Source organism: Elephas maximus, chromosome 24, assembly GCF_024166365.1.
Source record: "Elephas maximus indicus isolate mEleMax1 chromosome 24, mEleMax1 primary haplotype, whole genome shotgun sequence".
Lineage (NCBI taxonomy): Eukaryota > Metazoa > Chordata > Mammalia > Proboscidea > Elephantidae > Elephas > Elephas maximus.
This window is the reverse complement of record NC_064842.1, coordinates 48,368,989-48,392,615: the sequence shown is the minus strand read 5'-3', so window position 1 is coordinate 48,392,615 and position 23,627 is coordinate 48,368,989. Positions and strand designations below refer to the sequence as shown.

The 23,627-nt window shown below is 36.4% G+C and overlaps 1 protein-coding gene across 2 annotated transcripts in view; it reads left to right on the top strand.

Moving 5' to 3' along the window:
* EDEM3 (ER degradation enhancing alpha-mannosidase like protein 3) overlaps window positions 1-23,627 on the top strand; it is a 76,220-nt gene that overhangs the window by 9,227 nt on the left and 43,366 nt on the right. For both annotated transcript variants that reach the window (XM_049868112.1, XM_049868111.1), the window contains exons 3-7: window positions 9,337-9,437; window positions 9,936-9,975; window positions 14,494-14,606; window positions 15,735-15,888; window positions 21,448-21,582. In XM_049868112.1, the coding sequence (XP_049724069.1) occupies window positions 9,337-9,437; window positions 9,936-9,975; window positions 14,494-14,606; window positions 15,735-15,888; window positions 21,448-21,582 (543 nt within the window). The remainder of the gene's footprint in view (window positions 1-9,336; window positions 9,438-9,935; window positions 9,976-14,493; window positions 14,607-15,734; window positions 15,889-21,447; window positions 21,583-23,627) is intronic.

Below are 23,627 nucleotides of genomic sequence, written 5' to 3'. Positions count from 1 at the left end.
TTGGCACCTAACAATAACAGTATTGTAGATTCTAAGATTTTTTGAGAACATTTTATTGTGAATTTTGGGGTCGATTAATCTGCTTTGTTGTAGCCAGCTGCATACTTTGCTAAAATGTAAAATACTTGACACATGGTAGGTTTTAATAAATGTTCAAGGCTTTTCCTCATTTCTCACTAGTTGTTTGAGTCTACGATTAGAACAATTCTTTTTAGCCTTCTTGGTTCCTAGGAAAATGATTTTATTTTCCAAAGACAGGCAGTGTAATACAATTAGGAGCAAGAATTCTGGAAATGGAGGACAGCCGTCATGTGAATCTCTTGGCAGTGACCCTTTTTAGATGGGTTACAATGGGGGTTACCTAATTTCCCTGAGCCTGTTTCCTCATTTTTGTAAAATGGAGATAGTGGTTTCCCTGCTTCCTAACGTTGTTGTAAGGGTTAAATAAATTTATATAATTAAAGTTCTTAGAAATAGTGTTTGGCAAATAGGAAGCAATGTGTAAGAGTTTACCACTACTGCTATCGTTATTATTCATTCTCTGTCTGATATGGAAATTGCCCTTCTCAGGTTCATCTAGACTTTAATTCATAACTTATTCCCTAGATCATACATAGGAGTTCATTAAAGAACCCACATTCTTTCCTGTTCTGGGCATGTGACCTTTGAATTTACTTTTTCTTTCCTTTTTTTGGCGGGGGCGGGGAGGGGGTTAAGGTTCTTTTAGTGCTTTTTCTTTATAACACTGCTCCCCCAGCTTTAGATGAGTTACTTCATCTCTGTGGAGTTACACCGCTGGTGATTTTCTGAATTTATCAGTATTTGGGCCACCTGAATGCAGAATCGTTTTTGGATTTGGGATCTGTGATCTGATCTTGGTCTCTCAATTTCATCCTGTCTACTGTAGACATCTCAAAATGTTTTACTAGTAAGCAAAAACTGCACTTTGGTGGAGCTCTATACATTACAGATGGACTTGAAAAGAGTTGGTAGGCATACTTTCCTTGAACTTGTTGGATCATACCTTTAAGCTTGATTTCGTGACAGCCCAGTTCAAAGAAACAGTTATTGTGTGACATTATGTCGATTCCTACTCAGTGACCCTATATGTGTATAAAATCATTTGACCCCATAGATTTTTCTAGGCTGTAAATCTTTATGGGAGCAGATCTCCAGGTCTTTTCTCCCAAAGAAACAATAAAAAAACAATAGATAGGTCTTTATCATTCAAACCAAGGGAACTATGTTAACATGTAAGTTACTTTGGATTTCTAGATTTATGCGTTTTCTTAGTAATGGTTCTTTTCCTAATGTTTCTTTTTTAAACAGTTTATTCATCGAAAAGAATAATTCTAAACAAAGTAGCTTAGAAGGGATACAAATGGCTTATCTTTGACTCTTTGCATAGACCCTTGTGGTTCAAACCCATCAGCCACTCCCTGAGAGAAAGATTTGGCAGTTTGCTTACATAATGATTTACAGCCTTGGAAACCCTATGGGCCAGCTCTACCCTGTCCTACAGGGTTGCTATGAGTCAGAATTGATGCGAAGGCATCCGGTATACATGGTATAGTGAATGTTTAGTGGCATTATCTTAGGATTTTAATTTCATTTTCTTGATGTTTAATGATGTTGGAAATCTATGTGCTTATTTGCTATTTGTATCTTTTTTGGTGAAGTTTGTTCAAATCTTTTGCGTATTTTAAAATCAGGCATTTGTCTTGTTTTTATCAGTTATAAGAGTTATTTGTATATTCAGGATATCACCTCTTTATCACATACGCTTTGCGGATATTTTCTTCTAGTCTGTGGTTTGCCTTTTAATTTTCTTAAGAGTGTCTTTTGAATGCAGATTTTTCAATTGTGATCAAATCTATCATTTTGTTCTTTTATGATTCATTCTTTTTATATCCTGCCTAAAAAATATTTGTCTAGCCTGAGGTCAAAAAGATTTTCTTCTAGGTGTTTTACAGTTTCTGCTTGTTCATTTAGATCCATGGCCAATTTTGAGTTGATTTTTGTACATGCTGTGAGGTAAGGATTGATTTTAGTTTTTTTCTGTGTGGATATCCAATTATTTCAGCAGCATTTGTTGAATATCCTTTCCTTATTGAATTACTTTGCCACCTTTGTAAAAAATCAATTGACCCATATATGCCTGGCTTTTTTCTAGACTTTTATTCTGTTCCAGTGATCTAAATATTATCCTTATTCCAATACCACACTGTCTGGATTACTGTAGCTTTATAGAAAGTTCTGAAATCAGGCAATGTAAGTCTTTCTGCCTTGTTCTTTTTCGGAAATGTTTTGCTCATACTAAGTTCTTTGCATTTCTGTGTAAATTTTAGAATCACATTATCAGTTTCTACAAAAAAGCCCACTGAGCTTTTGATTGGGATTAAGTTGAATTTATAGATCACTTTGGGGGAGAATTGAATTCTTAACAATATCGAGTCTTCTAGTCCATAAATATTATTATTATGAAAATCAAAGAAAAACCAAACTCAGTGCCGTCGAGTCGATTCCGACTCATAGCGACCCTATAGGACAGAGTAGAACTGCCCCAGAGAGTTTCCAAGGAGGGCCTGGCGGATTTGAACTGCCACCCCTTTGGTTAGCAGCCGTAGCACAAAACCACTACGCCACCATTGTTATTATTAGGTCTTACTTAATGTCTCTCAGCAATGTTTTATAGTCTTTAGTATATAGGTCTTGCTCATCTTTTGTTAAATTTTTGCCTAAATATTTGGTATTTTTTATTTACTTTTGTTTTCCAAATTTTAATTTCCAGTCGACTAACTGCTGTTATATAGTAGAAACACAAGAATTTTTGTGTATTGACCTTATAGCCTATAACCTTGCTAAACTCACTTCTTATTTCTTGTAGATTCCTTAGGATTTTCCACATGGAAAATTGTGTCATAAGCAGAGTTTTACTTCTTCCTTTCTGGTGTACATGCCTTTTATTTCTTGTATGTTGCAGTGGTTAGGACTTCCAGTACACATTGAGTAGAAGTGATGAGATCGTTGCCTTGCTTCTAATCTTGAGGAGAAAACAAAACAAAAAAAAACCCAGCGCTGTTGAGTCGATTCTGACTCATAGTGACTCTATAGGACAGAGTAGAACTGCCCCATAGGGTTTCCAAGGAGCGCCTGGCGGATTCAAACTGCCGTAGCACTTAACCACTACACCACCAGGGTTTCCAATCTTGGGGAGAAAGCACTTAGTTTTTCTATTTTAAAGTGTGATTTTAGCTATTGGATTTTCATAGATGCTATTTATCCAGTTGAGCGAGTTCCCTTCTGTTCTTAGTTTGCTGAGGATTTTCATCATGAAAGGGTGTTGAATTTTGTCAAATGCCTTTTCTGCATCTGTGGAGATGATCTTTTAAAAATATCTGTTAACATCATAATCCATTGCCATCAAGTGGATTCCGACTCATAATGACCCTATAGGACAGAGTAGAACTGTCCCATAGGTTTCCAAGAAGTGGCTGGTGGATTCGAACTGCTGACCTTTTGGTTAGCAGCGAGACCTTTAACCACTGCACCACCAGGGCTCCATTACCATGATAGCAAGATTTTATGTCATTATAACATTATTTCCTGTTTATCTAATATTATTTCGTATAGTGTTAATTCATAAGTCCAGTTGGTCGAGATCAAATTGGTTAAGGTAATATTGAAGAGTTTAGAAACTTGTTTTCATCTTACTTTGAGTACAAACTTTGTTAACATTGTATTCTGCAGTGATTAATTTAAAATATCCTGAGACCACTGCATTTTTGTTACTTGTTTCTCCTCAGTTCTGAGAAGCATTCCATAAAATAACCCACTACCCAAAACATGCCACCTAAAAGAACAATAAATGTTCAGTGTCGGAAGTGAGTCTAATGGTTTAACAATTTAGATAAATGAAATCCTAAACACTTGAAAAGTAGATTGATAAGTGACTTTGAATGGTGAACAAAAGGGAATAGGAAAATTAGGCTTGGAAGAGAAATGATAAATTTGCAGGTTCATTAGTAGTTAGCATGTGTGATACATGATTCATTAAGTATCATTTAGAGGAATTTTTTGATTTTTATTTTACAAAGGAATATCTTACCTGCCTCAAGGAGAGAAGTGTCTAACAATAAAACATTTAAAAAGCGTATAACATTGTTAGAAATTAAGTAGATTTGATGTTTTCAGTAGCTCACTTTCCTAGTTAATGTTTTTGTTAATTATTTTTAGCGGACTAAATCTTCCCTTTGCCTAGTTTTGAAATTAGTTTTACTAAAGAGTCAATTTTAAATGCTGCTTTGACTTTAGTGTTTGGAGCAGAGTTATGTCACCTCAAAGCCCCAGTAAATTTAGAGTTGGATATGGAGAGAGAACTAGTTTTTTTGTTTTTGAATTTTTCATTTTGCTCTTTTGCTTTTAGCTGGGAATATGCTTTGCTTAATTTATAGAGGACTTTTTTGCCACCTGAGTTTTATTCTGAGGGATCATTAATGGGATGTTTTTAGTTACTCCTGATCACATCGATAGGAATAATTTATCCCTGTTTCTGGCAATACATTGCAAAGAGGAAGTGTTACAATACCTCAAGTAGCCGGAAGTGTTGAAGCCTGATAAGGCTGTTTATTTGCCACGTGTGCATTGCACTGGATTTATGCAAACCAACTGTAGTTTGCTTTGCGGTTAACCTGAAGAAAAGGCTATGGTTTTATTTTTATCCTTGATCTTGAAACAAGGGGACATAAAGTATTTTTACACCTGGTTCAAAACTCCCCTGTTTATTATTCTGGTTTGCAGTTGCTATTAATATTTTTTTCTTACCTGGATAAGCTCAGGGTTTGGATTTCATATTTAATTTGAGACAGCCCTAAAAATAATACTATGAAAGCTTTCTAAGCAGGGGTTTAATTAGTAAGGAACTCTTTACAACCAAATTAACATTTCAGTGATCACTTACAAAGTATCTGTCAAAATACGTCAGCAACTGTAAAAAAATACTACTCTTCTTGAGTTACTTTTCTAAGAGTTGTTTATGTTAAATATAAAACTATAAAGGAATAAAAACTATGCATATTCTCAGAAATCATGGTTCTATTGAAAATGAAATGTGAGTAAGTAATTAGGAATTTAACATAAAAAGACACATGTAAAAGTAATTAGGAATTTTTGCTGATAAATTATATGTAATGTTAAAATGATGAAGTATTGAATTCAGGATTGTGGTTGAATGTGAATTTTTCTTATATCAAAACATTTGCTGTAGGGAATGAATAATTACAGAGCACTGAATTTTTCTAAATACCTGAAGAGTTGCAGTCTTCAGTGCTTTTTGTATTCTTGAGCCTGCTTTTAAATTTTTTTTTTCTTTTGCCCCTTTTTGCTGGCCATATCTTTAGTGTTCCTGGCTTCTATTCTATTTTTCTGCTGCTAATGTACTATGAGTTTGGAATCCAAATAACTGAGTTTAGTGAGTGGCAGTAGGATAGAGTTGGACATGAAATCAGGAATATTGTTGCTGAATGTCAAGAATTAACAAAGAATCATACGGGCATACAAGTAGTAAGAACAAGTCATACACAAGGTACAAAAAATCAGGCTTGTCTTAGAAACTTTGCCATAGCCATGCTTAGTGAATACAGGAGTGTGAGGTAGTATCTTCAGATTTCTGAGGGAAAGAAAATATGTCTCAGACATTTAATTAACCATTCATGCTCTTCAAGTATAAGGTAAGAGAGAGCTAACCCAGGAATACTGGAAAGATAAAATACTCATGGCCCCTCTGTATAAACAAACAAGCATAAACTAGCTGAGGACAGAGCTCAGGCAACCAAGAGATGAATCAAAATAACTTCAGGAATGTAGTGGTCATAGAAAAGTTGTGTACATTGACTTCATTTTGAGTACTAACGCTAGTAACTATGGGAATTAACATTTACAGACCTGAATGCAAATGTTATAAACCTTGATAGTGTAAGTATACAGGCAGTCCTCACTTTGCACAGTAGTGCAGGAATGTAAAAATGAGCATGCAAGCTGAAAACTATGCAAAGTGATATTTGTGGTCAGTGGGGAGAATGACAGTTGTCCCGTGACCTTTGAAAATCTTTGTCAAAACATTAAAAACACTCTTGCTGTTGCTTATAAATGTGTAGGGAAATGGAAAAAAAATAGTAAAACTAATATTTAGAACATTATAATTCAAAATATTAGAAACGCTGAGAAATTTTTTTCTTTTAGAAAACTTGTCAAGACTAATTTGAACAGTGCTTGCCTTTTCCTTGTTGTTATAAGATATGCAGCAAGTATCTTTTCTATGCCCTATGAATTGTGGTACTCCTTTCTAAATTTGGAACTGCTTCCAGTGTTTGATTCCCCCTACCTTTGAATGTCATGAAATATCTCTGAAAATTCCTTTGATGGCAAGTTTTGGGGGGGCATCATGTCTTCCGGGAGGTCTTCATCTTTTACGTCACCACCACTTTGCTCATTTATGTCAATGATTTATTTAGCCTTCACGAAGTTCCTTTATGTGCTGGAATTGACTTGACGGCAACAAGGATTTTTTTTTTTTTTTTTAAAGTTCCTTTGGCTGCATAGCTTCTAGTATTGCCAGTTTTTGTTTCTTTGCTGCACTTTTTTCTTTGTTGGCCCATTTCCTCTTTCAGTTATCCATATTTTAAAGGATCATGTAAGTTTATCACTGGGAGACAAGGACGCAACACAACTACAGGCTGTGCTGTCTGTGTGTGAACGGAATCACAGATACACAGTGATCAATCACTAGTTCTTTGAAAGAAATTATATGACTGGTCACTAATCATGATAAGCATTTGTTATTTATGTAGTGATTTGTGAACTGAAGAGCTAGCACCAGAGTTTGTACTTTACGGGATTTGTTGTTAGTTGCTGTCAAGTCAGCTCAGACTCATGGTGACCTTCGGTAAAACAAAATGAAATGGTGCCCGGTCCTGTGCCATCCTCACGACTAATGGTATGTTCGAATCCATTTTTGTGGCTTTTGTATCAGTCCATCTCATTGAGGGTTTCCCTCATTTTTGCTGGCCCTCTACTATACCAAGGATTATGCTCTTTTCTAGCAGTTGGACAGTTTCTATTAACTAGTACAACATAATAAGCCAGCTGGTCTCAGCATCTTCACATTTAAGGAGTATTCTGGTTGTGTTTCAAGGCTGATTTGTTACTTACAGTTACTATACCATGATAACTGAAATTTGAACTGTGTTGTTGCTAGACTGGTATTATTTAACTAAATCGTGGTCTTCGATACTCATGCAGAGTGAAACCATGCAAAGTGAAAACTGCTGTAATAACATAACTGAAAATGTCCTAAATTGAGTGGGAAAAAGTATGAGTGCATTAATCCTATTATTCATGGCAGGGAGGCAATAAACATTGTTTAAAATCAAAATATCTAATTAACAATGATTCTAACCTCTGAATGTTTCTCATAATCATGATTATTACCAGAGGAATTTTTTTTTTATTGTGCTTTAAGTGAAAGTTTACAAATCAAGTCAGTCTCTCATGCAAAAACTTATGTACACCTTGCTATATACTCCTAGTTTGTCTCCACCTAATGAGACAGCACATTCCTTTTCTCCACCCTGTATTTCCGTGCCCATTCAGCCAGCTTCTGTCCCCCTCGGACTTCACATCTCCCCTCTAGACAGGAGTTGCCCACATAGTCTCATGTGTCTACTTGATCCAAGAAGCTCACTCCTCACCAGTATCATTTTCTATCTTATAGTCCAGTCCAATCTCTGTCTGAAAAGTTGGCTTTGGGAATGGTTCCTGTCTTGGGCTAACTGAAAGTCCAGGGACCATGACCTCCGGGGTCCTTCCAGTCTCAGTCAGACCATTAAGTCTGGTCTTTTTACGAGAATTTGAAGTCTGCATCCCACTCTTCTCCTGCTCTTTCAGGGGTTCTTTGTTGTGTTCCCTGTCGTGGCAGTCATTGGTTGTAGCTGGGCACCATCTAGTTCTTCTGGTCTCAGGCTGACGTAGTCTCTAATTTATGTGGCCCTTTTTGCCTCTTGGGCTTATAATTACCTTGTGTCCTTGGTGTTCTTCATTCTCCTTTGTTCCAGGTGGGTTGAGACCAACTGATGCATCTTAGATGGTCGCTTGCTAGCGTTTAAGACCCCAGATGCCACTCTTCAAAGTGGGACGCAGAATGTTTTCTTAATAGATTTTATTATGCCAGTTGACTTAGATGTCCCCTGAAACCATGGTCCACAAACCCCTGCCTCTGCTATGCTGGCTTTTGAAGTGTTCAGTTTATTCAGGAAACTTTTTTGCTTTTGGTTTAGTCCAGTTGTCTTGACCTACTAGAGGAATTTTTAAGGACTCTTCCCCTGGTGAAGAAAGTATGAAGTTCAGCAGGTCTTTTGTTTTTCTTGTTTCTTACCTCTTCTGTTAACACCAGGGACCAGGAGGTGGAGGTGTTACAGCCCAGTTGCACTGAAGCAAGCACCCACCTTAAGGAGCCTAGTTCCTGGCTTTCCTGGTTTAGGGCCATGTGTTCAGGGCCAACAGCATCAGCTCCCATACCCTTCGAATGTTACTGCACCTCCCGCTAGACCTGTCTTTATCCCTTACACCCATGTTGTTCTTAGTGCAGCCTCATCTCCTACATCCCACTGCTCACTTTTGGTACTTGAAATTTCATTTCTTGCTCTAAAGTTCAGCTATATATTAAAATTAATTTTTAAAAATCTGTCCAACATTTCAGTGTGTTTCTAGCGGGGAGGAGGGAAGGTTCCTGCATTTGCTTCATCACCAACACCATCTAGACTGGAAATGCTCTGTCATATTATTCTTAAAAAAACAAAAAACCCCATGCACAGTAGTAACCCGAATGGTAGAACCAGCTGCTGTCAAGTCAATTCTCACTCCTGGCAACCCCGCGTGTGTCCCCGCAGAGCTGTGCTCCATAAGGTTTCCAGTGCACGGCATGGACACATCTGTAAATTCCATATGAACGTGAGATATTTACATGACTATGAATATGTATGGAAAAATCTGGAATGATAAATGCCAGTCTTAATGGTAGTCACCACTGGGGAATGAGAATGGAAGGAGGGGAAGCAGATTATTAGCTAAAAAAAGTTTTTTCTTACATTGTTTGACATTTTTCCAAGCATGTATTACGCTTGTAATTAAAATTTTTAAAAAAGATTCCACAGACTGTAAGGATAGTAAAATTTGACTAGCTTTTATTTATTCATTTTTAACTATGAAAAAGTTGTAATCTCTATATGATGTATGCTTTGTCTTATTTTTCTAAGTGACTCATTAAGGCTTTTCTTGCAGGAACATGCTTACCCAGCTGATGAACTCATGCCCTTAACCTGCAGAGGTCGAGTTCGAGGCCAGGAGCCAAGTCGGGGTGATGTTGATGATGCCTTGGGAAAGTGAGTGTTTATACAAGGGAAGACATGGAATCTCAAAGTACCCAAGTGTTAGACTTCTGGGAGGCAGCTTATAATCAGATTTCTGGGGATTAGCTAAATTTTAAAGACTGTTTTAACCATTACATTAAGCTCTTTTCTTTATGTTATCATTTGTAAAAAAATTAATCAGTTTACCTTTTAGTTCTGTGAAAAGTTGAGCTAGTTGTTAAGCTGCATGTAACTCTCAAAATGTATATAAAGTCATTAGCACGTTATAACGTGTTGATACTTTGTTTTTCATTTGCTTAAAAAGAGCTAATGAATATTTCCGTTCATCTTGAAAGACATGAGATGGCTGCACATAAACGGCATTTCGGATTCTTTCAGTGCTTTATTGATTATGTCGTGCTAGTTAATAGAAACTGTCCATCAGTGGAATGCAAATAAGTCGCCTTATACATTCCTGGGTAAAATACTCAGAATTCTAACGTTTTGTATCTCATTATACTTGTTTCTTAGGTTTTCTCTGACACTGATTGATTCTTTGGACACTCTTGTGGTACGTTTCTTTTTGCATTTATTTTATAAATTTCATAATATGCATACTCAAGTGTTAGGAATATAATCATAACGCAGTAATTATGAAATGGAGCCCTGGTGGTGCAGTGGTTAAGAGCTCAGTTGCTAACCAGGAGTTTGGCAGTTCAAGTCCTCCAGCTGCTCCTTGGAAACTCTGTGGGATAGTTCTACTCTGTCCTATTTGAAATAGAAGCCTTCAGAATTTAAGATGTTCTGATATTTGCTCTAAAATATTTCACACTGTTGAGTTGTTAATGTCAAGTAGAATTATCTAGAATAATGGAGATACTCAAATAATTTGTGGTAATGTCAGTTTATGTGATGACTCCTTAATCAGAAAGTAGTAAGTTAGGTTTCTTTCCTTGGACAAGGAAGTTGATGCTATTGGAAGAAAAATTTTTGAAAATACCATTGATATTCTTGTTCCAAAATGACATGCCATAATAATACTGAAATTATTAAATTTTCTATATGTTATTCTCATAAACAAAAGTTTGTTTTCCCCAGCAGTGACTTTTAGCTCAAAGTGATCACTTCTTGGCACTCCTTTTCAACCTCACGGGATACAAAATTTTAATTAATTCTGGTGTGGGGCTGTTTGTAATGGCAGACAGGAAAGATTGAATTCCAGATGTCATGGTTTTTAAATATAGTATCTTTCTAGTTTTTTTTAGTCTCAGGGCATTTATGGTATAAAAAGTAGGCTTTTTTCAGAATTTTATTTAAGGGATAATTCTGAACTTGTAATGTCCCATGAATTGATGAATATTAAAAACAAAAACAAAACTTCGGGGTAGCAGAAGTTATTTGGAACCAGGCTTCTCTACATGATATTATTTCTATATTCTTTTACTGGGATGTTTTTTGTTAGACCAGAGATTCTCAACTCTACCTGTGCTGTAGGACCTTAGGACCACCTGAGAAATTTTGAAAAAAATACTGTCACTCTTCCCCAAGATATTCTGATTGTTCTAGAGTAGGGTGGACCTTATTACTTATTCCTCTAAAGCTTCTCTTGTGGTTCTAAAATGCAGCCATGACTGAGAAAGCATTGTAATAGAGCTATCTTAGCTGGGTCATTTTCTGGAAATTAATGGAATGGCAAACTGTTCTAATAACTATGAGAATGAGAGAACATTACATGTCTTGTTTCGGGGTTCGTGGTCCTAGGTGTTCAGTGTGTAATAGGAAAAGAGAAAAAGATACACAAAATATCACGGGAGGCACCAGTCATCACCTTGGGAGAAACTAACTGGTGTGTTTGTTACCCACGGCTGAGTTATGTATACCAGGTGTATTTTGTATGGGGAGGAAGTGAGGACCAGCAGCTGTGCCTTAGGAAGGGCCACGGGTGGCCTTCAGTTTCTCATTCTGTCATCTTCGTTTCATTCTCAATCCACTAGTAGTTTCCTCATCATCTCTCTATAAGCTCTTAGTTGATTTTCATGAATACTGACCTCAGATTTTTAAAAAATTTATTTATGAAAGAGAAAAGGTGATTCCAGAGCTGGATAACATGAAAAATCTGTTGGCCTGTCTAATTAAGCAGCCATTAATTATTTTAAAGCTGATATCCTTCAGATTTTACCAATTATACACTTTGGCGCTAGCCCGTAAGGTATATAGTCCAAGGACCAGCAGCATCAGCATCACCTGGGAACTTGTTAGAAATGCAAATTCTAGGGCCTCAGCCCAGATACACTGAATTGGAAACTCCGGTGATGAGGCCCAGCAGTTTGTTTTAATAAGCCCTCCAGGTGATTCTGATGCAGGCTAAAGTTTACAGTGCTTTTTAAGTTTCAGAGTACTACAGATTGTCTAAGGATCTTGTTAAGATGCAGGTTCTGATTCTGTAGCTCCAAGGTGGGGGCCCAAGAGTCTACATTTTTAATAGTTATCTACTGCTGCTGCGACTGCTAATAGTCCACAGACCACACTTTGAACAATGAGACTATAGTGTACCCTGAATTCTGGTTCCTTGTGGCAGAGAGGAACGAGAAGTGATCACACAGCGTAGATGTGCGTCATCTTGGACAAATCATTTAATGTCTTTGGGTCCCTGTTTTCACCTCAGAAGATCCTAGACTAGATGTGTAAGTCTCTATGAACCCTAAGATATTGTTTCTCTTGGATCTTTGGTTCAGATTTAAATAAGTAACTTCTGTTTGCTGAAGGTGTCCTCAAGAGACAGCCAGAAGAAATATTAATAAAGTCTAACAAACATTTAAAAGCAATCCTTTTTAAGCACCTTAAATTTCAATTTTTTTCAAGCGGGAATAACCCAGCAATGTATTATTTACCATCATGGCTTGGAAATATACAGATTCATTTTAATTTTTGTCATTATCTTAAGCACTTTCTTTCTAATTTCAATAGAAGAATTAAGGAAATTAAAGTACTTTGAAAGTTTTCCTTAAGAGAATTTCCTAAAGGGCGCTGTGTAATCAATATTATATTGACAGTATATTTTTCAGTAAAGGGGACTACATTTAGAAAAAAGGAATGCTATTTTGTCTGAATGCAAGAATTAATATTTCTAATTTACTAATTATGATTTTTCTTTACATTGTAATTATTTCTTCATTTAGCGATTTGGTTATTTGAAAATATCAATAGGACATATCACTGGCAGTACATAGAACCCTGGTGTTTTTATTTTGGTCACACCGTCGTAAGTTTGATCCTTAAACTGTTGCTCATAGGGCCAGCCATCTGGTTTCTGTTGATTTTAATGGCATTAAGCACTAAAACTTTAAACTTACCTTTACATTTGATATTACTATGAAATCTTTAGAGAAAAATATATTCAAACAGATTAAACATAATGTGGGAAAGGATGAGACTGGAATTCATCCTTTGTTATCAGCTCAGAGCTTAAGAGACTCATTGTAACTAACAGAGCTGTAGAATGAATTTTCTAACTAATTATTGGCAAGGAAAGCTCTCTTTTATGCTTCTTTGAGACAAATAGCATTAGTGTTATCCTTGATTGTTTTGATTTTGGTGAGAAGGGGAAAAAAGCTATTTTCCTATTAGAAAAGCAGTTCAGACCTCAAAGAAACTAAATGAGAGAAAATCTGACTACAAGTTAGAAGAGTTCAAAAGAGAAGAATTCCCTGGAGATAGACCTAGGGAAAAGAATAATATTAGCAAAGTGATATTAAAAAGTGTGTATTTGGACCGTTGTTGCCCATTCTGAAAGTGCTGAAAGGGCTGTTTGCACCAGCATTTGTTGTTGCAGAGCTTGCAGGACCTTTGAGATTGAAGAAGGAAAGCAGTCAGCTTAAAAATGGATTTCATAGCACGTTTTACTTGGGACTAACCCTGAATTTTACTTTTACCTGAATTTTAATCAGAGACACTCTTATGGAGTGGAGTTAGAATTTTTATTCTAATATCAAATCAAGTAACAAAGTCCTATAAAAGATTATCAAACAGAACAGTCAAGCAAAGGAAAGCTACTTTTACTAGATCTATAATTTAAATAACATCTAACTGTGTGGCCTTCACTGGAAACCCCGATGGTGTAGTGGTTAAGTGCTATGGCTGCTAACCAAAGGGTCGGCAGTTCAAATCCACCAGGCACTCCTTGGAAACTCTATGGGGCAGTTCTGCCCTGTCCTATAGGGTCGCTATGAGTCGGACTCGACTCAGCGGCAGCGGGTTTGGCTTTTGGTTGGTGTGGCCTTCATGAAGGTTGAATAACCCAAGTAACCTGTGTAATAACAGTGATCCCCTCCTCCCCTGCCCGTCAAAGAGCTTATTGCTCGAATCCACAGAGTTCTTAGCTTGCTCAGGATTCTAGACCCACATGGTAATAATCGTAGTAATGATATTAAACACTTAAGTCAGACACTGTACTAAAAGTACTTCACATACTACATTGTCTTATTTGAGAAAACAGTCCTATCAGAGTAGATATTTCTTCTTTTTGTAGATGAAGAAATAGGCTCAGAGATGGAAGTGACTTGGCCAGGATGACAAAGGTAGCAAGTGAAAGAAGCAGAATTCAGAATAGGGCTTGCTCTTAACCACAACATCATGCTGCCTCTTTAGTAAGGGGGCAGAGTATCCAGGAGTTGAAGAAGGGTGGCAGTGTATGATTTAGGATCAGTGGGGTATTCCCTGAAGGATGTGCTTTCTTCTGAGAGGAAGCAACTTTTAAGATGGTGTTTGGTTTGCTTTGACTTGGAAACCAGATCTCTAGAGTTTATCTTATGTAGCTGTAGGCCATGGGTTATATATTAAGAAACAGTAACAATTTTGAAGTTGAATGATATTCAGTGTAACTAAAAAAGATGCATATAAAGATCCTATATAATATATTTGGGCACTTATTTTTTTTCATTTTTTTGGATATTTACCAGATTTTTACAATATTTTATGTCTGTCACTTTTTAGAGTCTTAAAGTATTTTAACTTTTAGTAGCATATTCTGAGGATATTTCTTGTTGACTTGATAGAGAAGTGCTTTATTTTAATAATTTTTTTCTCCTAGGTATTAAATAAAACTAAAGAATTTGAAGAGGCGGTGAGAAAAGTTTTAAGAGATGTTAATTTAGATAATGATGTAGTAGTATCAGTCTTCGAAACAAACATCAGAGTTCTTGGGTAAGTATGTAAAGATACTAAAGCTGTAATTTTAATAACAAAAAAGCTTAGAGTATACTATTTATTACTTGATGGCAGTAAAGCAAGAAGTTTCTTATGTTTAACATATAAACGTTTAGATGTTACGAAACACAGGCGGTAGAATGACCTAGAATTGTGTCACTCACAGCAGCAGCTGGCTTTGGAAACAGTTGTAGACTCAAGTCAAAGGTGATCCCTGTGCATTGTTAGGAAAAGACCAGAGGGTGAACATTTGTCATGTTGGTGACATCACAGGTTCGTACAAGCTCACATAGTTTGCTAACCTTAGCTAGCATCTCTTTAGAGAAGCTGAAAAAAACTGAGCTAGTAAGATTACCTCTCAACTAAACAGTTTGAAATGCTATTGGGATCTTTAAAAATATGGAATTATTACCAGATTTGTTCATTTAAACTTCACCATTATTTTTATATTTACTATATTTTTCACAAATAACGTGTCAACGTAAATAAAGCACCCACACATATAACATGTGTAATGCGCCTAGGAAAATAATGCATGGCGGGGAGTTGCGTAGTTGGTGAAAAATGTATAACGTGCATGTTGTTTTCATAAAACTACGGTAGTGATTACTTTTGTGTCATTGTAACCTGTTTCTATTGTCAGACACCTAAAGTGATCTATTCTTCAATTAAATTTAAAAGATCATTAAAGAATATAGGTTTTCGCAGAGTTTGTTAAATATATCACATTTAATACAGGGCAGGGTTTTTTAATTTTTTTATGTTGATATAATTCAATATGTTACATTAAATTAAAATCTATTAAAATTTGTCAAAATTATATTTCTAGGATGTTCTTTATTTTAAGAACATTGTTCTTTTATTTAAGAATGCCAGACATCAGATTTACGTATATATATATAACACCAATATATATACACATACTTATATATATACACACACACCTATATATGATTTTACAATTTTAATGAGTTGCCATCATAATTGGTTCAGTACAGAGTTAAGTTTTCTGTACTCTTTCTTTATGTGTGCTAAATGGTTGATAATAAAATGCCTGCACCTTTGTAGGTGGTAGCTTTTAAGTATCTTTAAGATATGAATAATGTTTCATGTCTACAATTGTAGGGGTCTTTTGGGTGGACACTCACTGGCAATCATGCTGAAAGAAAAAGGCGAGTACATGCAGTGGTACAATGATGAACTTCTCCAAATGGCAAAGCAGTTGGGTTACAAACTTCTACCAGCTTTTAATACTACCAGTGGCCTTCCTTATCCAAGAGTAAGTAATTTGAAAAATATGGCTGTGTTTATATACTTTCCTTTGCCGTCTTAAAAAGTGGACTTTTATGGTTGGAGCCAATCATCTTCAACTGCATAAGGCTGGGAAAAAACACTTCAAAGCTACATTACAAAATTAAATTGACATTTCAACTGATCTACGTATAATTGATGTGTGGTTTTAGATTAGTTTAAGGCTTTTATGTGTCACTGTGTAACAGATTAGATTATGCTACAGAAGGAAGAAACAGATGCCAGACTAGAACATGGGCACACATTTATCTGCACAGAAGATACAGTTGAAGCAGTGAGCATGAATGCTAACTCTCCAAAGGAGGTGGTAGAACACGCGACAGAGTGGTATGAGGAGAAAGCAGAGCCGGTGAAAAGGAGAGTGGTCAGAGACTTACCAAAAACCAAACCAAACCCAGTGCCGTTGAGTCGATTCCGACTCATAGCGACCCTATAGCGACCCTGGTGGCGTAGTGGTTAAGTACGGCTGCTAACCAAAGGGACGGCAGTTCAAATCCGCCAGGCGCCCCTTGGAAACTCTATGGAGGCAGCTCTACTCTGTCCTGTAGGGTCGCTATGAGTCGGTCAGAGACTTAGGAGAACCTTAATATAGTGTCGCATTATAAAATTAAAAAAAAAAAAGCCAAACCAAACCCATTGCCAGTGAGTTGATGCTGACTCATAGCGACCTTATAAGACAGGTGGAACTGCACCATAGAGTTGCCAAGGAGTGGCTGGTGGATTTGAACCAACTGCCAACCGTTTGTTTCACAGTCCAGCTCTTGAGTATTGCACCACCAGGGCTAAAACCCAGAAAAGGAGCTTCAAAAGGAAACCCATTGGTGTACCCATCAGTTTTTTTTAATGAGACACAAAAGTCGAACCAAACCTGTTGCCATCGAGTCAATTCCAACTCATAGCAACCCAATAGGACAGAGTAGAACCGCTTCATGGGGTTTTCAAGGAGGAGCTGGTGGATTCAAACTCTTAACCACTGCGCCACCAGGGTTCCTAATGAGACACGGTAGAATTAAATCTCTTATTATTTAAATTTCTAGTTTTTTTTAAAAAATATTTTAAGTAGCTGTTCTGTGAACATTCTTATATACATCCTTTTACACATTTTTTTATTTCTTCCTTGGAATAAATTGCTAGAAAAGGAAATAAATGACGGAGTAGTGTAGAGAATACTTTTTTTTTCTTTTTTTTGATTGTGCTTTAAGTGATTTTTTTTTTAAGTGAGAGTTTACAATTCAAGTTAGTTTCTCATACAAAAACTTATATACACATCGTTATGTGACCCTAATTGTTCTCCTATGATGTGACAACACACTCCTCTCCATCCTGTATTTCCCTTGTCCATTCAGCCAGCTTCTGTGCCCCTCTGCCTTCTCATCTCTCCTCCGGACAGGAGCTGGCCATTTAGTCTCACGCATCTACTTCAGCTAAGAAGCACACTCTTCACCAGTGTCATTTTATGTCTCATAGTCCAATCTAATCTTTGTCTGAAGAGTTGGCTTCGGGCATGGCTTTAGTTTTGGGCTAACGGAGAGTGGGGGCCACATCTTCTGGTGTCCCTCCAGTCTTAGACCATTAAGACTGGTCTTTTTACTAGAATTTGAGCTCTGCACCTCACTTTTCTCCTGTTCTATAAGGGACTCTGTTGTGTTCCCTGTCAGGGCGGTCATTGGTGGTAGCTGGGCACCATCTAGTTCTACCAGAAGAGAATACTTTTTCAGAACTGGGTACTGACTGTCCAGTTGCTCTCCAGAAAGGTTCTACTTTTGTACTTTCTTAGTGTTGTTTGAGGAGCCCTAGTGGCACAATGGTAAAACGTGTAGCTACGAACCAAAAGGTTGGCAGCTCAAACCCGCCCTGTGGCTCCAAGGGAGCGCCCATAAAGATTACAGCCTAGGAAGACCTATGGGGCAGTTCTGTTCTGTCAGATGGTCACTGTTAAGTGCCATCGACTTGATGGCACATAAAAACAATAACAATGCAGTGTGTGTAGGAGGGTACGTATGTCATTGCATTATTGCCAACACTGTGTATTATCTTTGTCAACTTAATGAGGAAAATATGAGACCATGTTTTAATTAGTATTTATTTGATTATTAGTGTGGGTAAACTTATTTGGTAATCATTTTTGTCTTCCATATTAAAATTAAAAGCAAATTTATTTCAAACGATATATACAAACTTTTTTAACTGTAAATACTTTAAATTTTTGTTGCAAATGGAGATACTGAATTTTGAGCAATTTCTTAACCCAAGAAGTAGTCAAAGGATCAAAACAGAAGACACTATAAGCTTTATAGTAAAATGAAGTTATTTTCATAGTAGTTTCTGAAGTGCCAGGAAGATTCTAAAAGTTTATTTTCAGAAGAGAACTACAGGAAGAAAATAACTGCCTGCTTATCCATCCTTATAACAGTAAATATTACTTTTGCTCAGGAAACTTTGTATAAATAGTATCTCTTTGATATGCATACTTTATTGATAGTGTTTGAAGTAATGTTTTTAACAGAAATGTTGTAATGGTTAATAATAATTTTTTAAGCTTACGTGTAAATCTTAGAGCCAGTCCCCCTTGTCTGATGGCATTCCCTCAGAGTGAACTGGGAGCGAGCTACCAGCTTTTCGGATGAGATCTCATTGCTCTGGTTGAGTAAGTGATTATCGTGTCCATGAAACAAAGGGTTAACAGGAATCGAGTTATGAGGTATACACATTTTAAGGCTTTGCCGGTGTAGCAGATACACAGTATAGTCAATTTAAGCTTCTGCCCTTCAATTAAAAAGTTCTTTTTGAAAACTGCTTTGTGGCTCTCAGAAACATAGGACCAGAAGGAACCAGGTTCTGAATTCCTTCCAAGTATAAAACGGTTATTATACTTTTATCCCCTTCTGTTTTAAGCCTTTTGAGTAAGCTGGCAATAAGCTCCTTTTTATAATTTCTACAAGAATAAATGGATGCTACCGCCAGTGCCCTTCCTACAACCAGTCATTTGAGGCCTGTTTAGGAGGGGAACCTATCTACCAAGGTCTACGAGGATTTCCATAAGCAAAAAAGGCACTGAATCCCTTTTCTTCATCTTGTGGAAATAGCGGCGCCCACTGGAGGCAGAAGTGCATCTTGGTTTTGCATTTGAAAATTGTGTAATACCATTTATCTTCAGTGTAGCGTCCCTGGGTGGTGCAGATGGTTTGTTTGCTCTCAGCTACTAACGGAAAGATAGATGGTTTGGATCCACCCAGCAGTGCCATGGAAGAAAGGCCTGGCCATCTGCTTTAGTAAGATTACAGCAAAGAAAATCCTGTGGAGCACGGTTCTACTGTGGAGCACATGGGGTCAGATGAGTTGGAATTGACAGCAACAATTTTTTTTTTTACTTCAGTGTGCAAGATTGAAATGATCTGTTCTATGGACAATTGTGTCAAGAAATAATCCTTTTACATAATTTTATAGATATCATCTTGGAATAGTAAAGGCTGTAATTCAGTATACAAATATCTTAAATTTTTTTTAATGTACTAAAAATTTGGTGCTTCCTAGAAAGTTTTTTTTTTTTAGGGAAAAGATATTAGTGGGGTAAGAACGTTTTTTCTTTTCTCTCTTCATTTTGCTGTCCCTGGCTACCCGCCTGGACCTTTGCATTCTGAGCTCTCAGCTACACCCAGTCCAATCCAGTAATATTCCTCTTTTGTTGCCTGTTTCTTTTATTTGGCACTTACTTATGACTTTCATTATTAGTTATCTTCTCTTTACATATCTGAATTTTAAGCTCCTTAAAGGCAAGAATAGTTTGTTTCTTTGTATTTTATCATGACGCCCGCCAAATAGTAGGTACTTAATAAATATCGATCAGTTGATTGCAGTAATTAATAGAAATAACCAAAAAATGTTTTCACTCTTAACTATTGTTGCAGATATTTATAAAAACTACTATACCTTCATGTAATTAGTATAATTAAATATGTATTTCAATATTGAGGATTGTGTAATTTTTAAGTTCATTATTCTTAGTATCAGTTTCCAATTTTAGTGCTGTAGAGAGGGATATAGGCAGCATAAGGCAACAGGATAGTTTCCAGTAGTGTTCGTGGTATAGAGCTACCTCAAAGTGATTGCTCTTCCTGAAATGCAATCTGTAGAGACAATTACGAGTTTGGGTGGGAGTTGAGGGGTGTGGTCAGGCTAATAGCACACGGTTGTTGTCGTTACGTGCCGTCGAGTTGATTTCTGACTCTGAACCCATGTGTCAAAGTAGAGCCGCCTCATAGGGTTTTCATGGCTGTAATCTTCATGGGAGCAGATTGCCGGATCTTTCTCCCACAGAGTCACTGGGTGGGTTCCAGCCACCAACTTTTCTGTTAGCAGCTGAACGCTTAACTGTTATGCCACTTTTAAACCCATTGCCATTGAGTCAATTCCAACTTAGAATGACACTAAAGGACTGAGTGAACTGCCGCATAGGGTTTCCAAGGAGCAGCTGGTGGATTTGAACTGCTGACCTTTTGGTTAGTAGCTATAGCTCTTAACCACTATGCCACAGGGCTCCTAAAAAATATGAAACTTGGTGTAAATGCCTCAAGTGACATTCTAAGAAGATAAAGTGACAGTACTGAAGCCATCATGGTGGTCGACTCCCCATGTCTCACCTGCATCTCACTTGCTGACTGTTGTGGAGTGGGTGTTTTTCCGTCTCCTTGTTTAGACATTCCCGGAGTCTGTTGGTTGAACACTGTTAAGGTAACAAGCGTATCCAGCAGATGCATTCTGCAAGTCAGCTGACAAGTGGATCTATCTGAGCTTCTCTTTGTAAGAGTTCGAATGATAACTGACCTGAGATCAAACTCAGGATGTTTTGTATTTGGTTTTTTGTTTGCTGTTATGCTAAATCCTTGGTATAAGCTTGCATTCTTGTTGTTTATTTGGACTGTAGAGAAACACTCTAGTTTTAATCAGTTTCTGGTCAGTTTAGTTTTAGTTAATCTAGGTTTGTAGGGTAGTATATTTGTCTGTCTTTGAAATGTTTACAAAGTATTTCCTGTGTTATTTCTTAGCTTGCCAGCAAGGCAGCATACTCTACATTTCAAAACTTTTTAAAACCTGTAAACAAAGTTTTAATCTCCTTTTAAATATATACTATAATATAATCAGTATCCTCTATGATGAACTATTTAATATATTACTGGTTCCTCACAAATCGTGAAATCTAATTTCTTTTAGGGCTGGTCCAGTTCCTTATTCTTATACTAACTAGTTCAAACTGTTCAAAGAACAAAATTGATATAAAAGGCATTTTCTGTGTAATTGTTATAATAATATTGAATTTTGATATTGGAGAAGGAGGTAAACAAAAATTTATTGATCTCATGAATATTATGTGCTTAGAATATGTTTGCCTAGATGTTAATTGGAAACTCAGGAAGATTGAATTTCATTGTGAAACTATGAATTATTTTCATGATTTGATGAAACGTCATTTTTTAAATTAAGTCTATGTCTTGATAATTGTACTTGATCATCTTTTAATTTTGTTTAGATTAATTTAAAGTTTGGAATCCGAAAGCCGGAAGCTCGGACAGGAACTGAGACAGATACCTGTACAGCTTGTGCAGGTACCTTGATCCTTGAGTTTGCTGCTTTAAGTCGATTCACAGGAGCAACAATATTTGAGGTTTGCTTTTCATGGTCTTTGATTTCTGGGTATTGGGTATAGCTAACTTTACATCCTTTCTTCATTGGTCAAGTGTTATTATTATCACTTGGAGATATTCTAGTTTAACTTTATGTCTAAATCCCATCACATGGTTTTTAATGTCAAAGACGTAGTAGCTGTATTAAGTGTAACTGCGTTTTGTTCACAAACTACCAAGTCCATTTTTAGATTTATTCTTTGAAAGTTTTTTTAGCCTAATTGTATGGCTTTGGTGGTTCCTTGGCATCATATATGTCTTACTGAAATACTGTGCATTTCTGTGTTTTATTTGCTGCACTTCTAGATAGTCTATTCCATTGCTAAACCTTTCATCAATTTTCTGTAACACAGTAAATTTCTTGTACTAAGTTTTGATTGGGAATCTAATTTATAAGTTTGTTTACTCTAAGGGAAATGTTATTCATTATCCAAGGACTTAGTATTCCAAACAGGCACTTGGCTGTGGACTAGTTATATCTCACATTTTTTAATTCTAGCTAATTGCTTAAGCTGTCATTGGAGTGCAGTAGTAACACTAAGAACCCTGTTCTTCAAACATATGATTTAGGAAAATTTTAAAAAATTGAGCAAATGGCACACATGAGCAAGCAAGAATAGGGCAAATACACCAGCATCATATACATTGGATCTGAGTATAAATAAACCAAGTCAGATGGTCTTTGTGTATATGTGTGCATCTGTATAGAAGACTGTATTTTCAAAGTGTCTTGAGGACAGGTTTATCACGTTCAATTGGTTAATGTTTTAGATTTTTATTCTACACCGTACTGACTAATGTTTTCCTTTCATTAAAAAAGCAAGCATTTTGTGTACACTCTAATTTGTACTACATACTCTATGAAGTATTGATACAGTTGTAGATGAAGAAAGTGAAGCTTAAAGAGACCGGCACAGCTATTGAGTGAATCAGTGCAGTTGGAATCCGTATCTATCTGAATTCAAAGCCTATATACTCTTTCCACTGGGCTGTGATGTATTTATGAGTAAATCAGTTGAAAATCATGATTTTTTTACTGTTGAGTTACACAATAATTTATTGTCTGAGAAGCAGCCTGATACAATTGAAAGAGCATCAGTCTAGTACAGGGTTGGCATACTACAGTCTGGCCCTGATTGTATTTGTAAATAAATTTTATTGGTACACAGCCATGCCTATTCATTCACCTTTGTCTGTGGCTGTTTTGTGCTACAGTGGCAGAGTTAGTAATTATAACAGACCATATGATCCGCAAAGTCTGAAATATTTACTATCTGGCCCTTTTCAGAGAAACTTTACTGACCCTAAGTCTAATAGCTAAAGAGATTTGAATTCTCATGTTAGTTGTACTGTAATTCACTTTTAAAATTTGGATAAATTTTAAATTTTACTGGGCCCATTTCCTTGTCTGTAAAATAAGAATAGAGAAATATAATCTTACTGATATTTTCCAGCTCTGAAATCCTGCCATTTAGTTAAATAATTGTAATCTACTTTAAAAAAAAAAAAGCATAAATAAGTTGAGTCAAGAATTAAAACTATTTTAGATTCTACAATAGTCCACTTTTATCCGTGGGGGCTACGTTCCAAGACCTGAGTGGATGCCTGAACCCTGTACATATATACTGTGTTTTTTCTTATACATACTTAGGATAAAGTTTAATTCATAAATTAGGCACAGTAAGAGATTAACAATAACTATATGCTGGACAAAGGGATGATTCATGCCCTGGGTGCAACGAAGGGGGACGGTGAGGCATCTCATCACGCTGCTCAGAACGTCATGCGATTTAAAACTTATGAGTTGCTTATTTCTGGACTGCAGTTGACCATGGGTAACTGAAACCACAGAAGGTGAAACCATGGGGGGACTACTGTATTCTTACATGTGCAAAGCGACAAATTAGTTTAATGATTTTTTTCCTTTTATAGAAGTACTTCTGCAGTGTTTTATAGGTTCATATGCTGAAATTAATTTTAACTTAGAAACTCACCTGTATATGCCGTTTATTGTTACAGTTTATAA